This window comes from Hoplias malabaricus, chromosome 15, assembly GCF_029633855.1.
Source record: "Hoplias malabaricus isolate fHopMal1 chromosome 15, fHopMal1.hap1, whole genome shotgun sequence".
NCBI classification, from domain to species: Eukaryota; Metazoa; Chordata; class Actinopteri; order Characiformes; family Erythrinidae; genus Hoplias; species Hoplias malabaricus.
Window position 1 is genome coordinate 9,074,619 of NC_089814.1, and position 23,407 is coordinate 9,098,025.

The window sequence follows — 23,407 nt, forward strand, 5'->3', positions numbered from 1 at the left end:
TAACTTGCAAAGTTCCAAACTTTTTTTAAATAAAGTGCTTGATGCCAAGTACTCAACGTTAACGGCCTCATAACTGGGAAACGCCTTGCATGTGTTTTAGGAGCCGTATCACACGGGGTTCTCATTGAATTGCATTAACCCTCTGGCTCATTAAGTTCAGTACTATAGAAAATCATATCAAAACATTAGGACCACATGCTTGTTTCATTCTCCAGCTGATCATACATTATCACTGTAGTTCTACAGAAGCTCATCCATCACTGCAGCTTGTGTTGGTCATCCTCTAGTCCTTTAGTGGTCACTGGACACCAGGAGTCAGTTTTAAGTTTTAGATTCTCAGTCCACTGCAGTGAGCCACTATTCTTATCACACTTCCTGGTGGTCCTGTGCAGGTCATGAGTATTATACCAGGGTAAAGGGTGCAACTTTGTTGAGCAGACTGACTACAGTCTCTAATTGTAGAACTAAAAATTGCTTGGAGGTGAGAGAATGATGTATAATTCAATGTAATCCAATGTAACTAGACCTTGCCCTCCCAGAGGCTAATGAGACAAAAATAACAAGGAACTGGTCAGATATTTTATTTGGACGACAAGGGGAAACCAATGTAAAACTGATTCAAAACTGCTACGTTTCAGCCAATTAACAGGATAAGGGAGGGTTCACAAATGAGGGGGTGAGGAAATAAAGTCAAGCACTGAACCAAAAAAAAAAAAAAAAATCCCCCCCGATCTATGGAGTGCAGGGGAAAACATACAAAAACATTTTAAAAAAGGCTCCACCATCAAATGATGCTTAGCAATAATGTACACCATTATTTAGGTTCATGTATGTATACAAAAAAAAAATATCTCCCACATTATCATGATGCTGGGTTGGGTTCAAGTATATTCACCTTCTATTTTAAGTATTTAGTTCTCATCCTCTTTATTTAATCATATCCATTTTGAAATTAACACAAACGTCCTTCAAAACAAAATGCAGTAAACCACATTTCATATCCTACCAATACATATATACTGTATAAATACATACATAAATATATTTTACATACAACAGCCAAAACTTTGAAAAGGGGGGGATGAGAACTAGGGGAGGGGGAGATGGTAGTGTGTGTGTTTAGTATGGTGCTGTGTGTAGTCCCTCTGTTCTGCTCAGATGTTGGCCGCAATGTTGCTGCACAGTATCGTGGCTTCGAAAGGAGGGGCATGGGGTTCTTGCACTATTTAGTTGCCCCAGTAAGGGGAGCTGCCATAGCTGGACTTGTTGACCTGGGTCTTCGGCTGCATGCTGCTGGTCTGATTCCTCTGACTCAGACCACCCTGCACACACCAGAAAGCACTTAATACACTGATAGAGACAGATGTTTTAATAGTTATTGGTGCTGGAATATACATAATTTTATTGCATTGTTGAAATCCAATTTATTTTAATGTTTTTTGATAATAATACATCCACTTTCCCAAATCATTAAACCTTGTTAAGCCTGTCCTGTGCTTCATGGTTGTACTTGTGTATTATAGAGTTTTGCCATGTCGCCTGCTGCTCTTCTAAGTGAATGCAGCAGAGCCTCGTGCAACACATTTAAGAATGTTGATTATTTCTTTGATGTCTGTTTTATTTCCCAAACATTGCATTAATTAGAAATAATTAGAAAAGTTAAAATGCCATTATTTCCTTGTTTTATTTTTGTTTTGTTTTTAAGAAGGGAGATAAAGCATGAATGTATAGAGTGGTACGCAGGGGGAAAAAATCTTTTTAATTTATTATAAACTTTCAGAGTAGGTTTTATGTTATTTTAAGTAAAATCACTAGCTGAGTTAAAGTTTCAGGGAGAGAGTTAACATCAAACACAAAGTTTGAACACAAGATTTAACACTTCAAAGACAATAAAACACCCCCATATTCCAGCATCAACAACTTAATAAGCTACCATTTTGGAATAAGTCAGATGTTTCCAACTTCCGAGCTGTGGATCGAAACTCAACTACTGTAGCAGCAACTCACCTACCCTTTTAAAAAATTATTACTTTATATTTGTTAAAGTAATTATTAAAGTATTATATTTGTAATGTGGTACTTTGAATTGCAGTAATTAAAAGAAAAATTAAAAGGAATTTATGTAATTACTCATATAATCAGTCTACTGTATCATTTGTCTTTTTGAATCACTGAAGACTGAAACGTGGACCAACCACAAAGTCTGAGACAAACGTGTTGCTGTTTTTGTGCTAGTTTGGTGTTAGTTAACGTTAGCTTGACTCGATTTGAGTTTAGCTTATTGCTAGGCTATTGTCATGAATAATGTTGGTTATTTAGCTAGATACTGTCATAACAGTCAGTCATAACGGTGTTTTACCGCGGCGTTGTTCAGCTGTTGTCCACCAGTGACGTCACGGTCGCGTTTGAGAATTTCCGTAGCGAGCTCGGGTTTTTCCGTCAATTTAATAAAATTGTCAGTTTTAAAGCAAATTAAGCTGCTATTTTCATTTAAATTCATACTTATATCTGTCAGTAACTACAATAATGTGGAATATTCATGGAGGTCCATTAAGTGGTGCTTAGCCTTTAAGTGACAGCACAAACCTCACTAGTATCTTCCTGAATTCTTTGCAAACTGTCAGTCATTCTGAGAGGGTAATAATAATCTACAGTTCATTATCATCTTTACATGAGACTGACCTGTCCATCCTGGGTGAGGTGGTGGTGTAGCAGCTGAGAGTGGGGCTGCTGGTGAGCAGGCAGGATGTGGAGGAAAGGAGCTGGGGCATACCCAGGGGCACCGCCAGGGGTCAAAGGACCAGTACCCCCAAGAGCTGAGGGGAGGTTGAAGGGAGGAGGAGTGCCAGCATGGAAACCCTGTTTATCAAAGGACTGCAACCAGAGATTGGGAGGGGGGGTGGGACAGAATTAAAGAACCACTCTATGCCATGAGTGAATAAATCAAGGCATCAAAACATCAAGCTAAAGATAGAGAGAGAGATATAAAGTGAATTGTCTTTACCTGAGTCTTATTGTAAACAGTTCCACTGATATCTGGCACGCCAGAGTTACTGGACGTCACAGAGACACCTACTGGGACACAAAAGCGTGAAAATGTATCCTTAAACATAAGGACTGTCTCGTGTGTTAGAAACAGCCCACCACACAAGCACTTTATGTTCATGTCATATTTTTGACTTTGAAAGTAAATGTTTCTGCACCTTTCCCTGGTCCAGAGGCAGCAGATTTGGCCTGTGTCTGAGAGGAGTTGCTGTACCCTTTACTGTATTCAGCTCCTGCTGGGCCTTGTGTCAGGTCATCATACCCTGAGGAGACAAAAAAGCAAAACTGAATGAATATAATGAGTAAGTGAATTCACAACACGTGTGAGTGTATAAAGAATACACACAAATCGGTGACTCTAGTTCACTGTGTAACTGCATTTATCAAAGACAGATCTGAACTAAACAGCAGACTGGATGAGCAGATTATGCATCAAATCATATCGTAGATCTTGAGGCACCTGGAAACACCATTGGTGGACACAACAATCAGGCACTCTCAAGTCTGATCAAGTCCTAGCTTATGTCCAATTACCACTACAGCTACTATATTTTTCTAGATTCTAAATCCTGTGAATACTTAATTGAGCACTCCTGCTGTATAAAAATGTTCTCTCCTGTTCCACAGCATCCTTAAAGCAACTTCTGATGCTTTGGTGGTGAACGTATTGACCTTTGGCTACTGGCACCAGTGGTGCACAGCAAGTATTAGGCCCTGCAGTGGGAAAAGCCCATGAACACTTTGCATTTAGCCTCAGTGGGCTTGAACCTTGCCGCCACCCATAATTTCAGCACTGTTCCACTAGCTCAACATACTTTGCCCTCTACTTCTTGTTGGCGTCTTCTATGCACTCCTCCCAGGGAATAGTAATTTCCAAGAGAATGATCTGTTTGGAGGCATCTGAGATCAGTACAACATCTGACTTTAGCATTGTTGCGACAGCAGTTTAGCTGCTTCCATATGCCACCTTTCAGCTCCCAGTCTTATGCTGTGGCTAATAGGCCAAAATAGGACGACCTGGCATCTAATTATACCCTCTCCACGGACTTGACAAAAACAATGGGCTACTTCACTTGGTAGAGGCGCTTACAGTGGTTAATTCCACTGAGGACTGTGTCCTCTATACCTTCAGGAATTGGTCATGATGCCGCTGGTACCTCCTCTCACCTAGGGCTTATAAACAGCTACTGAGAATTTGCCCAACATTTCCTCTTTTCAGGCACAGAGAGCAAGTTTGTTACTACGCTGTCCTCCAGCAAAACAAGTTAAATGGGCTTGGTTAAAAACATCATAGACTGCTTAAATTAACAAAAAAGTTTTTATTAATTATTGGACATACTCAGCTTTAAGTAATTTATTTTGGTAACACTAGAGGTGGGGGTGAGGCATTAGATCAGATCACAGTTTATTATATCCATTTTTAAAGGGCTGCTTTTCTGGTACATTTCTGTACTTTTTTTAATGCTACAATGGCCACCTTCATTTCCATGTGCTGAGGTGCAAAACGTGTGTTTATGATTTACCTGAGCTAAAGGTGTGCTGGCCATAGCCACTGGGCTGTTGGAATGGTGTGGATGGGTTGCTCAGACCCATGCCGTGTTGCTTGGCAGAGGCAGGAGGCATGAACATCGTGGGGCCATACTGGAATGCACTAGGGACTCCAGGAACTCCAGGGTAGTAGGGTAGGCCAGTGTAGCTGTAACCCGGAGGAAGTGCTGGGTTGAGGAAGGCCTGCTGAGTGCTGTGATGGCCCTGTGGCTGTGGCTGGCTCTGGCCTTGGCTCTGAGCCTGAGGGGGCTGCGCTGTCTGAGGAGCATGAGCAGCCGACAAACTGGTAGGGGGCGCTGGAGAGGTGGAATCGCCTCTGCCAAACTTTGTCACTTCACCTTTAAGAATAAATAACAAAACATATCTTTATGTTTCTGCTTTTACAAGGTAAAGCAGTGGTTAGTAAATATGCATGAACATGTGCTAGTTCTGACCACTGGTTTATGCAAATCTTACATTAAAAAAAAAAAAAAAAAAAAAGGTTACGGCGCGGCGGAAGAATACACGGTAACGCGGCTCAGGACCGAGGAGGATAGGTGTGAGGATAGGATAAGTGCTTACAGTTTGTTATTTACGTACAGTATGTACGTATGTTCAGACTTACACCCAACATTGGTTTACGACGCGACGTAGGAACGAATCAACGTCGTAAGTCGAGGACCCCCTGTATAGTTCTACTAGTTCCATGAGGAGCTACAAATCTAAAATCAGCACAATATAGAAATATTAGTTACACTAGCCCTAAATAAGGGGTAATAATGCAAAATTAAAGAATGAAGAGAAGGGGGAAAGAAAAAAAAAAAAAAAAAAAAAAAGGATACATTTTATATATCTTTAGTTTGTAAATTTTCTCAGCACAAAAAAGTCTGTAAATATAGTACTGTAATTACACTGGATATAAAAATAAACACCCAATATCACTAAATATATTCCAAATGTTATGTTCATTTGTAGGTTCAAATGTATTTTTGAATTTTCACAGTTTGAAGACAATTAACAGGTGACACTGAATGGTGCGAAGAGAAGAAAAGTGTTAAGATTTTACCTGAGTATGGATTATTGGCTAGGCTTCCATCTCTGCTAGACAGCGTTGGCGTGGGCCCCGGGAATGTGATTCCATAATAATCCTGGAGGATGACAAGAGTGTGAAGTGTGATTTTTAGACAAGACTGAATTAGGTCAGGTTTAAACTCACAATCTGATGTGGCTTGAGTCAAGTAAGGCCAACGTGTCAGGTTGTATTTTGTTTCAGGCCCAAATTTCACAGACCAAAGCTCTATTTTAAACTCACCATTGGTAGTCTGGACTGAAGCATGTGGAGGTCCTCGTAGCCATAGATTTGCTGAAAGAAACCAAAAACAAAAACTGATCACAGAAGCAAGAGGCAGCCACAAAATACATTATATGCGATTCATAACCTTGATACAGATCAACTGACCATCAGCAAAGCATTGGAATTTATAAACAAGCAGATTACAGTAATACAGGCTATCCATTTTTACTACTGTAACTATAAGAACACTCCACTATATTTAGTCCAGACAGATATTTATATCTAATTGAATCACCCTGCCCAAAACAGAAATAGCATACTGCATGTTTCTCAGTTCCAGGCATGCTGCATCTCTAGTCTACAGAGCTTAGCCTTTTCCTTATTCCAGTCCAACTGACTCAAAAGAAAGCAAGAGTGCATATTGTAGGACAAGAATAGGATACCTACTCAACATATAGAAACCCTTTCTTCAGAAGTCAAACTTAAATATGATATATTTTGTACATAATAATGTTTATTGTAGTTTGCAGTGTTTAAACTTATAATAAAAAGTAGGGGTGGGACTTTAACGCGTTAATTTTGATTAATTAATTATGGGGAAAATAACGAAATAAAACTTTTAAGGCATTTTAATCTCACTTTGCACCATGGAAAGTTTCTCAGTGCATGAGTTCCAGGCGTACAAATTATAACGACGCACAGTGTGATGAACATGATGGAGACGACGGAAGAGACTACGCTGGTGGATGGGAAATTTAAATACAAGAAACTTCCAGATCAAAGTACAAACAAAAAAGTTGCTATTTGCACTTAATGCAGGAAGCAGTTTACGTATCACAGGAGCACTTCCTCCGTTTGTTACCACCTCAACGCAAAACATGTTGGGGCTAGTGCAGGTCAGTAATGTTAACAGTACAGTGATCCCTCGTTTTTCGCGGGGGATGCGTTCCAAGTTTCTTTAATAGAGTAATTCCTAAGCTGTTATTGAGCGGAAGTAAATTTCACTCGGATGTGGACATGAACAATACATGTACTGTACGTAAGAAATACTTGTAAATGATATATTTTGTCACCTACAGGTCCAGTCTAACACATGTAAATAATAAAAAAGCCCCCCTTGAAAAAACCCGCCAAGTAGCAAATCCGCGAAAGATGAACCGTGAAGTAGCGAGGGATGACTAACGCAAACAGTGTCGCCACTCAACACTCGACCACATGTCGGGTTCACATTCAGAAACAAAATGTCAAAATCCAGGTCAGACAAACTCACCAATTCACTGGGAGTAGACTGGTGGGAAAATGAACAAGATTTTTAATTTAAGCTTGTGTTCGTTGATTCATTCATCAACCAAACTTCAATCAATATCTCTCATGCTAAATACTGAAATGTGATTAAAATGTGATTTCGATTAATTAATTACAAAGCTTCTATTTAATTTGATTATTTTTTTTTAAATCAAGTGCCACCCCTAATGAAAAGCATTAAAAAAAATTATACATTTTACACAGCTCAAAATACATTTATCCCACTTGCACATTACATTAAATTACTCTCCAGTATGTTTATTTTTTTTCTTCATTTCACATAGTGTAGCTAGGTTCGAGACAATAGAATCCAGACACAAATAAAAAGCTGATCTGTTCTGATATGATGTGGTAGTGTTAGGTACCGGGTATGCAGGCAGCAGGCCTCCAGGACCCATGATATACTGATTTGGCAGCAGCGGAGGAACCCCCTGGGACAAGTTAGGTGGAGCTTTTCCTGTTAAACAACAGTGAATAACTCATTCATAAAAGTGAACAGATAAAAATAAGGCTGGGTCATAGATCATACTTATAGGGCATAGTATAGGGCATACTTCATGGTTCAATATTGTTTTGTTCATATTTGTAAGTTTATAAAGAAAAACAAAATAGCATTTCTATCATGTAACAATGTATAAAAATGTGCCCTTTTTTATCTAATATGCTGCTTGAAAAACAAAAAAAATTATTTAAGTGTGGCTGTCAGTCACTTTCTAGACTTTTATCTGTGGTCAAATTACTACAAATGACCCTGTGCACAACCTCTGTATTGATAACAGCTCTCTATTGGCTATGAGTGTGTGTGTAAAGATCTGGGCATATTTTTATTACTTGGAATGTGTCATATTACACTCCTTTATATTCTGTTCCCCATACTTTGAGGACAAAAGTCTTCTATTGCTGAAGATGATATAGAGGTGGTAAACAACTATACCCTTGTCCTTTTTAAAAATGTAGCAGTAACAGGCCGTTCTAAACCATCTACTTTACTATAAAAAGTTAGAACTACAAAACAAACAAACAAACAAAAAAACCTTTGATCGGGACATCCTGAAAATAAAAATGAAAACTTTAAAGTAAAATGTAGTTTGTGTCTCACCCGTGGATGAGGAGAGCAGAGGTGCTGTCCTCACAGCGGAAGGTGCGGTGGTGCCGTTTCCACCGAGTCCCAGAGCTGTGTTGTGCAGGCTGTTGTTGCCACTTCCCACACTACTCCCACTGCTGCTGGGCAAAGCTGATACTGCCGCAGAGGAGAACGCTACTGATGATGGAGCCAGAGAACTTACACTGTCCACACTAGTGTACTGTAGGTAAAAGAGTGAAATATAGTTTACTACTGCTGTCAGAATGTATTTTGTATATTTGTGTTTTCATTCAATTGCTGTCTAGAACCATTTATCCAGTTCATAGTCACAGTAGGTTCAGAGCCTACCCGGAATCACTGGGCACAAGGCAGGAACACACCCTGGAGGGGCTGCCAGTCCTTCACAGGGCAACACGCACATCTATGGACACTTTTGAGTTGCCAATCCACCTACCAACATGTGTTTTTGGACCATGGGTGGAAACCAGAGCACATGGAGGAAACCCATATGAACACAGGGAGAACACCATTTGTGTTTTTTAAAACTGATTAAAAAAAATAAAATTAACACCCACCAGCTTCACTTTGTACTGTGAAAAAATGTGGAAATTATGTTACCAATTAGAAAGTTAGAAGAGCCTTTTTTTTGTTGTTCTGACAGTGACAATCCAACTTTAAGTAATGAATGAGCTTGTGTTACCGTTACAACACCTTTACACTCACCGTTAGAGAAGAGCTGGTGCAAAGTGCTGATACTGAGGAGTGTCCACTGCTCACATGGCTGCTTGGTTATAAAAAAAACAAACAAACAAAAAAAAAGGCTGTAATTTGCTCTATTTCCAATAAACAATAATAATAATAAAAAAAAGTTTAATTCTACTTATAAGATCTTATCTGTGCATTATCCATGTTCAATTCAATTATCCATGCATCAGTCAATATTTAATATTAAACATCAATACATGGATAACTTGCGGATACAACAAGCAACTGATTACACAGTGAAGCCCTAAAGCACATCAATTTGACTTGAGATCTGAGAGGAAAAGATGAAAGGGCCAAACATGCTCACCTGCTGAGGGGTGGTAAACTTGCAGAAGGCAGCTCAGGGGCCAGGCTAGAAAGAGTTGAGCTGTGAGGGGTAACTGAAGGAGGCAGCAGAGATGAGGGGGCAGAAGGGGCAACACTGGAGCTACTGCTACCTAATGAGGGAGACTCTGGCTTTGGTGTGGAGGAACTCGATGTGGCTAAAAACATGAGGGGCGGTGAAATGTTATGACATGCCAAACCATAATTATATCTTTAGTTCTGCATGGCAAAAGCAAATAAACACCAAATTCTTATTTAAAAAAAAATCATCAAATAACTTCACTTACAATCTAAAGCAGCAGAGGTCCTCACACCATTAAAACCATTCTGTTTTGAAAGATACAAAGAAAAAAAAACAATGGGTACCCACTTTCATTTAAACACTGGTTTATATCAGTAATATGGCATTGATTATTACTTAATAAATATTTGATGGCACTATTTAGCATCTAACTGATGGCAGTAAACGTCTACTCACAGTCACAGGTCCAGAGGGCTCCTTGTTCTGAGAGAAAGTCAGTCGTGAGTGTGGAGCCACTCCACAGTCAAAGCTGTTCCCAGCTGATGAGGCCACCGATGATGATGAGGAGGAAGAGGAAGAGGCGGGCACTGTGGCTGCGCTGGGAGTGGTCAGAGAAGGGGTTAGGTTGGGCAGAGCCACAGAGGGAGATGGGTAGATACTGTCAGAGGAGGCCAAAGGCATCAGCAGTGGGACAGGACTGGCCAGAGATTCACTATGGGGACAGATGTGCCATACCATTAAAATACAAATAAATCCTTCATCTGAATTTAGAACTGAAGTCTGTAGCACAAAATGTGTGTAAGCACAAAAATGTGCTTAGAGATAGAGTTAATATCTTATGCTGGCGGGATAAATCAGAACTTGTTCTTGAAACATAATAGACATACTTCCAGAAACCTTAAAGGGTCTGCCTTTCAAATATATGAAGGTTGTGAAGATTTTTTTTTACCTGGTTGATACAGAACGATAAGTAACAAGAGTCATGTCTCTCTCTGCGACTCAGACAGCGACCCTTGATGGCCCTCTCTTTCGTATTCATATGATAATAGCATGATTATCAAACCGCTCTTATTGGAGGATTACAACGTGTGAAAACGCTCATTTTAGTTATATAAACAAATGCGCATGGCTGTGTTTTCGCACCGAGCATGAAGCTTCAAGTCGGTGAAGTCTCGCTTTTCAGCTGCCTGAGGAGGAACGGCTTTATTTTGTGGTAAGTAAGTGAACTATATTTGGCTCGTATTTCCTGAGGCATGCTTGGTGCTGGTTAGCTTCGAAGCTACTCTAGTTCAGTATATATTCTAGCAATGGAATTTGTGAAGCTGATGGTAAATGTTTTGTAAAAGTGCAGAGGCACAGAGTTCAGCTGATAGAGGGGAAAAAAACGGCTTGTAGTAAAGTTTGGGCGCTCTCTTCTGCTTTCAAGCAGTCGTCTGAAGTTCAAATGTATGGATTTGTTGTTCCAAAGCAGTCTGTGTCTTTGCTAAATAAATAAATACCACTGTTTACAAAAGATTCAGTTGGTCTCACTGATGTGGAGGGGGCTAACAAACCATTTTCTTTGACAGTAGGGAGGGGATTTCTCACCCGTGTTTCACACCTCTTTCATGAATAGTCAATGCGTGAGAAAAATACAGTGTCACATCAGATTCATAGCAAAATAGAAGAAAAACTAATTAAAATATCAGAAAGCTGTAAACACCAGTGTGTAGGCAACACCCATCTCTCCAAAGTTCAGAGCTCTGAAGAGAACTTACAGACTTCTCTCATATTATTTTTGCTGGGTCTGTGCTAAATATTAGCATGTGTAGCATTTTGTTAACAAACGTTTTTAGGTAGGTGAAATTTGTTAAAATATTAAGGCATGTCAGATCACCTCAAATTCGACTGAAAGGCCTCAGACTCCAGGGGGTTAACAGTGAGTTTTAAACCTTAAGCCTTGTTGTCCAGTACCAACTTTGGATTATTTAGTAACATCTCTGAAGCTAATATTTATGTGGTTATAAGACATTGAGTCAAAGCAGGTTCATCAAAATCTTAAAAGCAGTTTTAGCTCAGTCATAATCTTAATATTTAGGACTGGTTTCACAGATCTAGACTATTAGGCCAACCTCTAGAATATAGAATGCTTGGGAAAGTATCAATAACTAGGTCCAAATGTGCAGAAACTGACCCAATAGCTTTGGAGTAGAGGCTGCTCTGCGTCTGAGGAACAGGTGCAGCCTCTCGTGTAGCTTCACTGTTGCAGTTCTCCGGCTGGCTGAAGTCTGGCAATGCCGACTCAGAGCCGAAATCCAAAGCGCCAAATTGCACATTAAGACCAGATACATCCGCTGAGCCAGGCATCTCCACTGCAGAGGAAGGAATCTACAAAAGCAAAGGATATTTTAAACATGGTCTACTGATATGTATTCATAAGAATCTCATGCCTGTGCAGCATCATTTGTAAGGAGGTAATACACTAGGATCAACTCAATGTTTACACAGCAGGCAAATGTGTCCCAATTTCTCTCTTAGGCTGTTCACACTTGCTTTGTAATGTCACCTATACTAGATCACACACCTAAACTCACGAGCACATTCAAAGGAACAAAGCTCCACACATGCTCACCATAGGGAAAGGTTCATATGTCCCATCCAAAACATTTTTGTTTTGAAATTAATAGGAAATGATCTGGTGTTTCACTGTGCAGTGCTGTATTTTTCCCCCCAAATGTTTTTTTTTAAATATGAAAAAATAAAGTAAAAAGATGGACTTAAAAAAAAAATAATAATAATAAAGCATAAACTGGTTCCAGAAGTCAGAGATTACCCATTACCTGGGTACATTAAATTTTCTTTTGCTATAAGCATGATTTTGCATGGGGTCTTTTGAAAATATAGCTTCTCCAAATGGGAGGACATGAGAGCCAAAGGAATTAATTCAATATTTCAGTGCTCTACAGTCAAACAGCTTTAATACTGAAATGTGAAATACACTATTTATAAAGACCTACAGAGAAATGAGTTCAAATGAATGAAAGCAACCTGGATTTAGAAAACAAAAACTTCACACAGATTATGATTTTTATATATTTTTTTGTGTCTATGTCAGATATTGACAAAAATAATTTGGGAGAAATTTTTCCTTGCTGTGTCATCATAGCATAGTAAACAACTCACTCAAATTGCAGTGAGGAAAGGGGGTGTGGGGGTGATTATTGATGCCTGCCAGCCATCTCTACAAAAATATCAGACAGGCGACAAAAGCACAAAACAGGAAAAAAAAAAAAACACATTACCTTGGAGGTGGGAGGTATCCTTCGTTTTTGTGTCTTAATCTGGCGGTGCTGTGTACTGTTGGCCTGAGGGTCTACAGCTTGTGTGGGTGCCATAGGGGGTTGAGATGGCTCTGGTGCTTTGGAGAAGGCCTCCAGTGGACCTTGGGTGGGCGAGGGCCCACTCAGTGGAGGAGGGCTGGGCTGCCTCGCCAAAGGCAGAGGGCCTGTGTGGCTCAGAGAGCTCTGCTGCCGCTGGCTCAACTGGCTTAGCACCAAGGAGGGCTCTGGTTGCATCTTAAACTCCCCTAGTGTGTGCACAGTGAGGACAGAAGAAAGCAGATCACTTACTGAGTGTGTTTCAATGTCTATGGAACAGTGGAAAACAAATATAGGCTGAGACAGAGTGTAATCATAAGTCACAGACAATTGAAGCATATCTAGGAGTGTGTCTAAAATCTGCCCTAATTGCAGTACTTACGACTGAATTGGGAGGGCAGTGAAGCAGAGCTCTGTGTTCCAGGAGGTTTTATGTCCCAGGAGGAAGAGGGGACAGATATCCCCGTTCCCGCCAGCGCCCCAACAGGAGTACAGTTGGCCCCTGTACTGGGGGGCTGGGAGGTAAGCTGCCCAAGACCTGGTCCCTTCAGTTGCTCTAGTATCTGTTGTCCAGCAGTCTGCCCAAGCTTAGGACCACCCAGTTCCCCAAATCCAGAACCCAGGACCGAGGACTGGCAGAGAAAGACAAAAAGATAATTACCAAACACATTAGATATTAAGGGAAATGTTTCACAAACCCAGGTTAAGTCTAAACCTGCACTAAACTGATTTCCATTGATTATTTACGTCTCTACTTTGTCCAAGATCAGGCAAAATCAATGTCTAGTAAACATGCTTAAGTCCTTTAAAGACCCAAAATATGCCTACTGCCAAAGTCTCACCAGGGTGGCATGTGCGTAGCTGGGAGTGCCAGTGGTGGGGCCTCCGTTACGGGTGGGCTGGTGATGGGAGTTGGTGAAGACCAGGCTATGACCAAGCCCCTGTGAGGATGCCGGCTTCATGCTCCCCATCTCCTCCCTGCCAGCAGGCTTCTGCAGCAGAGATGCCAGGTCCAGACTACATGAGAAACAACATGAAAATATGTTACATACATCAGCCTACGTTAATGCTATGAGAATAATATTGTAAAGACCAAAAACTGTAATGTAAACTTGGGTACAACACAGTCATTCATTTTACTACCTTTGGCCAGGTGTAATGTGGTTCTCGGATGGAGGTGCACATGAGGAGGTGAATACTTTGGTCTCAGAGAGCTATAAAGACAAAACCTATTCATGAGTCATCCATCCCCTGAATTCTGCAAAAACATCCTGATTAAAGTCTTCAAATAATAGTCCACATATGCTATAATTATAGGTGACATCTGACAGACTGTTTGACTTACACTCACATCCTCACTCCATTCTTCAGCTGCCCAGTCTTCTAGTGTGTTCCGCCATGCCACTATATATAAATTTGATGGACAAATACAAAACGACATGAGTAAAATATAATGAAAACCTCTTCCAAGACTCTATGGCAGTTCTTCTCCCTGTAGCGTGTCTCACTGTGCTTTAATCTCCCACCTGTCCCATCTGTGGTGTCATTGGCCCCTGATTCCCATACGTCAGCATGCGAGTTGGTTGTGCCACTGTCCGTGGTGTAGTCCGCAGGGTTAAAGGTCCTGCAAACGAAGAGCAGAAATTAGGATAAGTTCAGAGTAACATTATTAAGTACACTAGACACACACTCGTGCAGCCAAGACTGTGTTTGAACTAAAAGTTGATAACCCCAGCATTGTAAGTAAACTTGTCCCACAATAAAGATCTTTAGACCACATGTTAAGTTCTGAAAATGTGTCTCCTTGCCTCAAGTTAAAACGTGCTTGTTGGATTGCCCACTTTACAAAATAACAATACAAAACTGTCAAGGCTATTTTGATGAGTGCAGATCTCATGATCCTTACCCCATTCCCTGTGCTGTAAACCTGCTGGGCCCCGGCGCACGACCCCTTCCCCTGCCTCCAGACACTATGTACACACACATCGAACTGTATAAACTCCAACAAACTACCCAAGAGTGAATGAATGGGAGAGTGGGTCCAAGTGTAGGTGCACATACCTTTCCCTCTCCCTCTACGACCACGGTCAGCTCCTCTCTCCACAGGTACTGAGTCCACTCCATTCTCCTCAGCCCTTGCTGACAACCACAAATAGAGGAACAAAATATAAGTGCTGCATACATACATACATACACAAAAATAATCACTCATATGCCTTTGCACATTCATAAATCCATAGGGTTTAAATATGATGTAAGCCCAGTCTTTGCAGCTATAACATTTTCAGCTTTTCTGGGAAGGCTTTCCACAAGGTTTAGGAGTGTGTTTATGGGAATTTTGACCATTCTTCCAGAAGTGCATTTGTGAGGTCAGACATTGATGTACGGACCAGGCCTGGCTCGCTGTCTGCATCATAATTAATCTCAAAGGTGTTCTATCGGGTTGAGATCAGGACAGTCAAGTTCTTGCACACCAAATTTAATCATCCATGTCTTTATGGACCTTGCTTTGTGCACTGGTGTGCAGTAACATTGGAACAGTAAGAGGTCATTCCTAAACTGTTCCTACAAAGTTGGGAGCATGAAATTGTCCAATATATCCTTGTATGCAGAAGCATTAAGAGTTCCATTTACTGGAACTAAGGGGCCAGGTCCAACCAGTGCAGAGAGAGGGAAAATATATTATCGTCGCTCCACCATCCGTTCTTCTGGCAACTGCCAAATCCAGACTCTGCCATCGGATGGCCAGACAGAAGCGTGATCTGTCACTTCGGAGAACACGTCTGAACTGCCCTAGAGTCCAGTGGAGGAATGCTTTACACCACTGCATCGGACGATTTGCATTGCGCTTGGAGATGTACGGCTTGGATGCAGCTGCTCGGCCATGGAAAACCATTCCATGAAGCTTTCCACACACTGCTCTTGAGATACACTGAAGACCACAAATTTTGGAGGTCTGTGGTGAGTGACAGCAAAAAGTTGGTTATCTCTGCGCACTATGTGGCTCAGCATCCACCAACCCCACTCTGTAATTTTACATAGCCTAACACTTCGTGGCTGAGCTTCTTTTGTTCCAAATCGCTTCCACTTTGTATTTGTACAACATTGCAGCTCTCAAGTCTATCACTTTAGCCATGTCTGGTTCCAAAGTTGCAACAGAGTTTCCACTTTCAACCTGTACAAATGAGCATCCACTGATAAACCGCAGGGGAGGTTCAAGCCATGACAAGAAAAAAGAAATGTCTGTGGTAGACAGAAAAAAGACAACAGCAGTTCCAGTCAACTACAAACAATTTTGTTCTTCATCCATGTCATCATCCATGCCTCCAAACAGTCTAAAAGAGCTCAGAGCCAGACCTCATTAAGGTAAACAAAGTGAGAGCTTGTAAGTTTCTCTGAAGCTAAACGAGAATGCCTGCTGAGAGACATGGCTTCTCTTACCCGGCCGATTGCGACTGGCCCCTCTGCCTTTGCGATTTGCTCCTCCACGCGCTTTGCTGTTCTCTTTCTCGCTCCTCTTCTCACGATTCTCCTTGTTCTCCTTGCTCTCTGAGGAAATGCTGTCCTTTCCTAGGCTCTTCTTCTTTCCCACAGTTTCCCAAGAGGTCTAGAAAGACACAGATAAGCAATCCGTTTATATATTGATTACACGTGATTAATGCGTTTCCTGCAAAAATTGAGTGCACATTGTAGCATTTGACCCTGAATAAATAAAGTACAGAAGAACTGCATGGCATGACCTTTTGAAACAGTATTCCATATCAGGGTTGTAACCAGAAATTAAACCATGTTGTAATCACGTAAATCACATATTTGAAACAGTTTACCTAATTTTAACAGCCTCATACTTTGTGCCATTTCTGCAATTGAAGAAAATAAAATGCATGCTATATTACCCCAAAAAAGAATATTTAGCCAATTAAGTTAAATATAAAAAAAACCCACAATATGAAAAGTTTCCATGTACACATGGTCTGCAACAGTGAAGGACAATAAACAGATCATGCTACAAGTGTGCAGTGCAGGCAGGGACCCGTTATGACACAGGATTATCCAGCAATCACACAAACGACACACTTTCTATTTTTGAGGTTTCCTAGAAATCCCCAAAGCATAACTATAAGCACAGGCTTCTCACATTTCACTATGTCTGAAATCCATATAATGTCTGTTGATGAAAAGAGATTAGCGCAAATCCAAAAAGAATGAGCTGCAAACGCAGTCGACTAGTTGAATGTTTTCTTAATTAGAAAGAGCTGCAGTGTGTTGTACAAAAAAAAATACCCAACAGAGCAAAAACAAATGTCTGTTGCAATGATACATTTAATCTCAAAACAAGTGTTTGAATGCACTTCTTAAAGCATTTTAAGATGTGTTTTTAAACTTTGCATCTTGCATGTGCTGACAAAACCAGAGTTTGGCAAGAATGAGCGTGGGCTGTTTGCATCTTACTGTGTCAGAAGTCCCTTCCAGTAGGAAGTTGATGGCTCTGTTGACATCCTCATTGCAGTCATGGAGAGCAACCATACACTCATCTTGGTTCTTCCCTGTCACCTCCATGAGCTACAAAAACAAAACACACAAACCACCATGAGCACATTGTACAGCTGTTTTTATAAATCAACTGCACTGCACCCTACTTTGCAGTACTAAAACGAAGCCAAAATCCATCTGAATGTGTGCAACATCAAAATTAGAACTTGTCCCACCTGATTGACCTTGTCTTCAAAATCGGCATCGTTCTTATCATAGATCATTTGGGCAAGTCGAATCTGTTCTGCCGTGGCCTAAAGAAGAAGAGACAGTTTTGCATAAATCGGATTTAGCATAGACTTTTGGAAGTTTCTTGAAGACTAGTCCAACAAACAATACTGCAAACATATCAAAAATTGTACAAAGAGTTCTAGGCTATGGGCAAATATGTCCACACACACCTGAAGCTGTTTCTGTGGTGGGGTGGTCTGTGTGGTTGTGGGCAGCACCTTGTCCCGAGTGCCCCGGGCTCGATCGCTGCCCAGTGAGGTCATCATATACAGTATATACAAAACAATGTATGTACAAAATAGAAAAATCTGAAAAAGAACAATCATACAAAGATCCTGTTAGTTTCATAAAGGGCTACTTGTCAGAACAAACATAAATAAGTTCATTTCAGCAGCAAAATTTATTGGCTTTGAAGAAAAAATATATATCAACCTATTAATTAGGCACACGTAGCTTGTATGTACACTCATTGTAAATCTTCTCAACTTCACTGACCATAAAGGAGCACTTTGTAGTTCTACAGTTACACAATGTGGCCCACCTGTGGCTCTGCATGCTTTGCTTGCTCACTTTCACTCTGCAATTCAACGGTCAAGACTCCCACAGGAACCACCACAGAGCTGATATGATTTGAGTGGTGGATCTTTCTTAGCCCTGCAGTGAGCGTGTTGCACTAAATGGATCAGACACAGCAGTGCTGCTGAAGTTTATGAATCATCTCAGTGTCACTGCTGGACTGAGAACAGTCCACCAAACAAAAACATTCAGCCAACAGCATTCTGAGTCCACCGATGATGGACTAGAGGATGACCAATACAAACTGCAGCAACAGACGGGCTACTGTCTCTCACTTTACATCAGTCATCTGACTTTACAAGGTGGCCAAACAATGTACGCGTGTCTAATAGAGTGAATAGTAAATGGACATAATGTTTACACACACACTAGCACTGCAGTCAGTGTCAATTCAGTGCTGAGAATGATCCACAGGCCAAATAATAAATGCATGTGGTGGTCCTGATCATTAAAGAACAGGGTGAAAGAGGGCAAACAACTAAGCACAGAAACAGGGACTACAGCATATAAATTGTAGAACCACAAAGTGCTCCTGTATGTTAAGGTGAGCTGATAAAAATGGATAAAATACAATATACATACAAAAGGTACCTAATATAGTGGCTGGCAATTGTATAAGTGCATTGAATAATTCTGCCTGATATTTTCAGGCCATGATATTTTTTTAAGAGCAGAAAATTAATGAGATTTTGGGTGTGAACGTGTTAAACTTTCAAAAACAAGCTTTATTACTCAATGTAATTTAGATTTTTACATTATTGTTTATCATAAACAATGACTTACAAACCTTGCTTGTTTTGAATGAAAAATGCACCCATCCCGAACAAACCCTTAAAGATTTCCAGTGAAACTTATGTATTGACAGAACCAAGGCAGAAACAGGGCACTCTGCCATCATGCTTACTGTTTATTTAGTTTTTATGTAGTTTAAAAGTTTCTTTCTATGACAACTTGAAGCACGCAGCAAATTCATCAGTCAACATACAGCAGAATCCCTTCTGTGCAGAACTTCCACAGTGTGGCCTCTGCAGGGTTAAAAGTTTTCTGACTGCCAAGCAAACACACAAGGGGCCATATCAGATTCCTTCCCTCTTAAATCCAGTTGGGCAAGATTGAGCAATCCTCTGACCACCAGGAACACTTTCAGCACACACATACATAAACACACAAGTAAGCTTATCACTTGTCTGGCTTTAACTGAGGCCAAGCAAGACTGAAGTGGTGTCCATTTACACATCACAACTCGCTGTGTGCCCTCACTGTCCTAATAACTCACACTATAATAATACACACCATATCCACCCCCTCAGTGCAGTAATCTGAGTTAATGTACATTTATTTACATATGTTTGAAAATCATGACTGTAGATCTAAAATCACATTGTCGGTTGCTGCATAATCAAAAGAGCTAAAACTAAAACATGATTATTCATAGAGATTTTAATGAAATTTTAGGATTAGTAGAACAAACTAAGGCACTGATTTCACAATTTTTTAACCTAAAGCTCGTCTAATACGGGGAACAAACAACCCACCCACACAGACCATAAGTGATGTTTGCAATTTGATGTTTAGAAGTCATGTAACAAGTTGAAAAACACTTAAAAACAACATCCAATAGTATGTCAGACAACATAGTGATGACTTTTAGTGACTTAAGTAATCTTTTTGAACCTCCTTAAAACTATATTATGGCTCATTTCATAACATTATTGATCAAATAATAGCAGCTAAAACACTGCTACCACAATACAAAAATGCATGCTGTGTAGAGTCCCAAGAGAAATCACAGTTTTGCAGATTCTAACCCTTAAAAGTCATGTCCTTCTGTAATTTTAGGTAAAAGTTTACATGTCGCTCACACGAGAAAACCGCATGACGTAAAACAGGTTTTTCCCAGGTGAGAAAATGTATTTAGAAAAGATTTTCATGCAAATGAAGACATACAGAAAGGTTTGATATTAACTGGTGCAATAAAGAGAAACAGACTCAAATCTCTTAATAATGCTAGGAAACAAGGCTCGTAATTCAAATGCAGGATGTTCTTCACTGTACAAAATGACCAGCGAAACTACGTGTGTCATCTGGGTTTATAATAACACTGATAATGATAGAAATTGTACCGTTCTCCCAAATATGGACTCGAAAAGTATATTGCACGCCATGTTGTAAAACCATTATACAACAATATCTCAGGTATCATTTAATGTAAAAAACATTGTGAGGTAGTTTTAAGTAGCATTAAACGTTTTGCACATCTGTTCCCAATCACTAAAGCTGCGAACAATTCTGACTCTGCAGATTTCTCTAGAACTGAACGTTTCACATTAAACAACCCTGAGAAAACAGAAGGTAGGCAAAATATCTAAGCATAATATGGATACGGTGCATATTTAAGGAATACTAATCAACTGCCTGTTCCTTTGAAAAGGAATTTCACAGAATATTTAGGGTACCTTCATAATTTAGCTGTAAACAATTTAATTCACAGTGGTCTTATGTAAAATTGCACATTTTGTAGAAACAGAGAACGTATTTCTTTACATTGTACAAAGACGTGTTACAAAAAGATAATTCCCTTAATAAAATAATTAAAATCTGTAGACTGAGTTAGTATTAATGGTAAAGAGAAATTACAAAAAGCACCAAGCCTGATTGCAGACTCTGTTAGAGATGATCTTGTAGCTTTAATGCATAAAATACTCAACGTTATCTTTGAGCTTTACAGATTTCACTCGTACTTAGGGAACTCTGACCAATTTCTCTTTCCTTTACAAAATATATACTAATAATTAAACTATTTTCTACTCGGTGCAGTAGACTGTTGAAAACCTACTGCTCAATATTTTTGAAGGCTACACTGAAAAATTCCAGTATAAAAACGTTGTTTCTGTGCGTCAGTTGTAAGTAGCAGATATCTTGGATGATGAAAATATCTTTCAAAATCGTGATGTGATTATATTTCAAGCCATACCCCTCACTTCTAGCTATACATGATCTCTGCCCAAAAGATACCCAAAGAAAAAAAACAGAATGAAGGCTGAGGCTCAATCGCAGCATTTCTGTATGTCTAATATTTTAAACGAATACATTTAAAAAAGACATTTATGACTTTTCGGCAAATGCTGTTAAACTGCTATGGATTTGAGGTCAGTTTAACGCCAACGTTTCGTGTACAATCCAACTGAAAAAGGGAAGAAAAGTCCCGGTCACCAGCGCAGATTTATTATATTAGTCACTGCGGATGTTTGATATAAAGATAAACAGTATTTATAGCGATATACGTTAACAACATTCATATAAACACAAACTTAATGTCATAAAAACGAGTCCATCTTCAAACAATAGGATGTTGTTAAACGTTAACATTACATTTAAAAGGCATCTACTTTAACGGCCACTCGCAAACCGTCCTTTCGCTTTTCAAAGTCAACCACGGAAAAACACACTAGACGTTTCCTAAATGTTTTCTCGTTGAGATAAATGTATCTTTATATCATCTGAACCTTATAAACATAACAACCAACTCGAGCTAACGTTAGATTAGCCACCGTTAGCCGTATCGCAAGACCCTCTTTGTCCTGAAGTGGCTAACATGCTGTTGCCAGTTTCTGTTTTCGAATTATCCGTTCCACCTTAAAATGGTACAGCAGTTTCATTCTGGCCCCTCAGGCGAAAGAATGTAACTGCTGTACCATTTAAGGTGGAAAGGATAGTTTCAAAAACAGGCTGGCGTTTTAGTGAATTTTAGCCTCGTTTATGAATCCATGGCCGACTTCCAGGTTAAAAAAATCGTTTCGTTAAATCAGATTAAGAGAATTGGCGTTTATTAACCTTCAAATTCGCATTAAACTGCAGTAAACTGAAGCATATTTTTTTTAGAAAATGGCCACATAGCACAGCACATCACATCAGAGCCTAACACAGCTTACAGTCCGAGCCGGGAAATGCTACGTAAAAACAGCCATACAAAGCAAATATTTTCCGTTTGCATCCGAGTACACGTTAAACAACAGGACGGATGAAGTGCCTACCCACGCTCCCGTATACCACCGTACTATCAGTCACTTGAACATCCGAGTGAGAAACCTGTGTCTTTTTGTTTTCTCGATGTAATTTGCTGTTGTTGTTTTTTTTTTTTTTTGGTATTACCTGCTAACACGCTTCACACTCAGGCAGCAGCAGCAGACTCCGGTCACGTGACCCCGCAGCGCGCCGCCGAGGTAGAACAACAGAGCACACGGGAGCGCGCACACGGCGTACGTAGCACGAACACAATGAGCCGTGCGCGTTCACGCAAAGCCACCCTTCAGACAGATATATTAGCACTTTATGAATGGTTATTCATTAGACCATGAACACAGAATAATGGACTAATAATGAGCGATTACCGCACATTAACAAAAAAGAGCAACGGTAACGTGTCCTACTGATACATGATGATCAGCCACAAGATTACAAAACATGAAGTTTTATACACACACCTTAGGCACACATCTTGAGTGATTAAATTGTTTGTGCTGTAATTCACCATGTTTTTTCTTTTCTAAATAAAATGTATTAATATCTGTAGTCCCAAGTGACATTAATACAAGGCTAGATTTAACATTACTTACATAGGCGCCCATTTTTACTTACTTTCCCTGACTTATATACACACAATTATGGAAGCCAATTTCTGCCACTGGAAAATATGCATTTAAGATAGTTAATTCATAACAAAAACGGTTCTCATTTTGAAGATTTATGATGTCATAATAGACTTATGATCTTTACAATGAGAAAACCTCTCTTAATTATGAATCAAGATCTCTTAACGATGTACGCTCATAGAAAAAGAACACTGATTTCATTATATTGAATTATAATTATGAAATACATATTTCATAATTTATCTTAATTATGAGATAAATCATAATTATGGGAACCTCAATATCTCTGTCCAAAGAAAAACACGTATCACCAAAATATTAACTTCACAGGAGAAGGAAAAACTTCTTAACTTTCAACTGAAGTCAATGTAAAAAGAAAAGTTGGAGCATTTCAACTGGTTCATTCATCGTGTGTTCAAATGATGTAATAAACTAAAAATAAAAATGGAGATACATGTTTTTCTCCGGAGAGCAATGTTACATTTTAAAGTGGAGGAAAGCAGCCCCCATACACAACTGCTGATGTTCCCGACAACAGTAAGGTGCCAAACACCTTAACTAATCAAGAGATACTCGTAAACAGAAGTGAACATGCTACTAGAACCTGCTGGATGTTATTGTAGCTTCATTTTGATAAAGTATTTATATTTGCGTACAGGAAACATTGTAGCAAACTAAACTTGGCTCAAAGTA

The 23,407-nt window shown here is 39.8% G+C and overlaps 1 protein-coding gene across 3 annotated transcripts; it reads right to left on the minus strand.

Moving 5' to 3' along the window:
- Window positions 1-572: 572 nt before the first annotated feature.
- ubap2a (ubiquitin associated protein 2a) lies at window positions 573-22,347 on the minus strand. Of its 3 annotated transcripts, none has more exons than XM_066646142.1 (27): window positions 22,215-22,347; window positions 17,657-17,794; window positions 17,432-17,509; window positions 17,175-17,285; window positions 16,164-16,329; window positions 14,784-14,861; window positions 14,629-14,692; window positions 14,249-14,346; window positions 14,074-14,126; window positions 13,866-13,936; window positions 13,565-13,739; window positions 13,105-13,354; window positions 12,648-12,931; window positions 11,540-11,733; window positions 9,823-10,078; window positions 9,632-9,671; window positions 9,328-9,502; window positions 8,979-9,036; window positions 8,271-8,475; window positions 7,537-7,628; window positions 5,885-5,935; window positions 5,639-5,720; window positions 4,569-4,931; window positions 3,204-3,308; window positions 3,005-3,072; window positions 2,683-2,874; window positions 573-1,322 (listed from the first exon to the last, which is right to left on the minus strand). In XM_066646142.1, the coding sequence occupies exons 2-27, from the start codon at window positions 17,750-17,752 to the stop codon at window positions 1,227-1,229; spliced, it is 3,501 nt and encodes a 1,166-aa protein (XP_066502239.1). In that variant the 5' UTR covers window positions 17,753-17,794; window positions 22,215-22,347; the 3' UTR covers window positions 573-1,226. The 3 variants fall into 3 exon arrangements, with proteins under 3 accessions (XP_066502239.1, XP_066502237.1, XP_066502238.1); XM_066646140.1 differs by having other exon boundaries at window positions 14,068-14,126; XM_066646141.1 differs by lacking the exon at window positions 22,215-22,347 and adding an exon at window positions 22,097-22,185 and having other exon boundaries at window positions 14,068-14,126.
- Between the last annotated feature and the right edge of the window lie 1,060 nt (window positions 22,348-23,407).

Coding starts and splice junctions, on each gene's coding strand:
- ubap2a (XM_066646140.1), bottom strand. CDS start 17,752: ATGATGACCTCACTGGGCAGCGATCGAGCCCGGGGCACTCGGGACAAG. Junction 13,937..14,067: donor AATGGAGTGAGGATGTGAGT/GTAAGTCAAACA, acceptor TTGTCTTTATAG/CTCTCTGAGACCAAAGTATT. Junction 8,476..8,978: donor GCACCAGCTCTTCTCTAACG/GTGAGTGTAAAG, acceptor TTTTACCTACAG/TACACTAGTGTGGACAGTGT.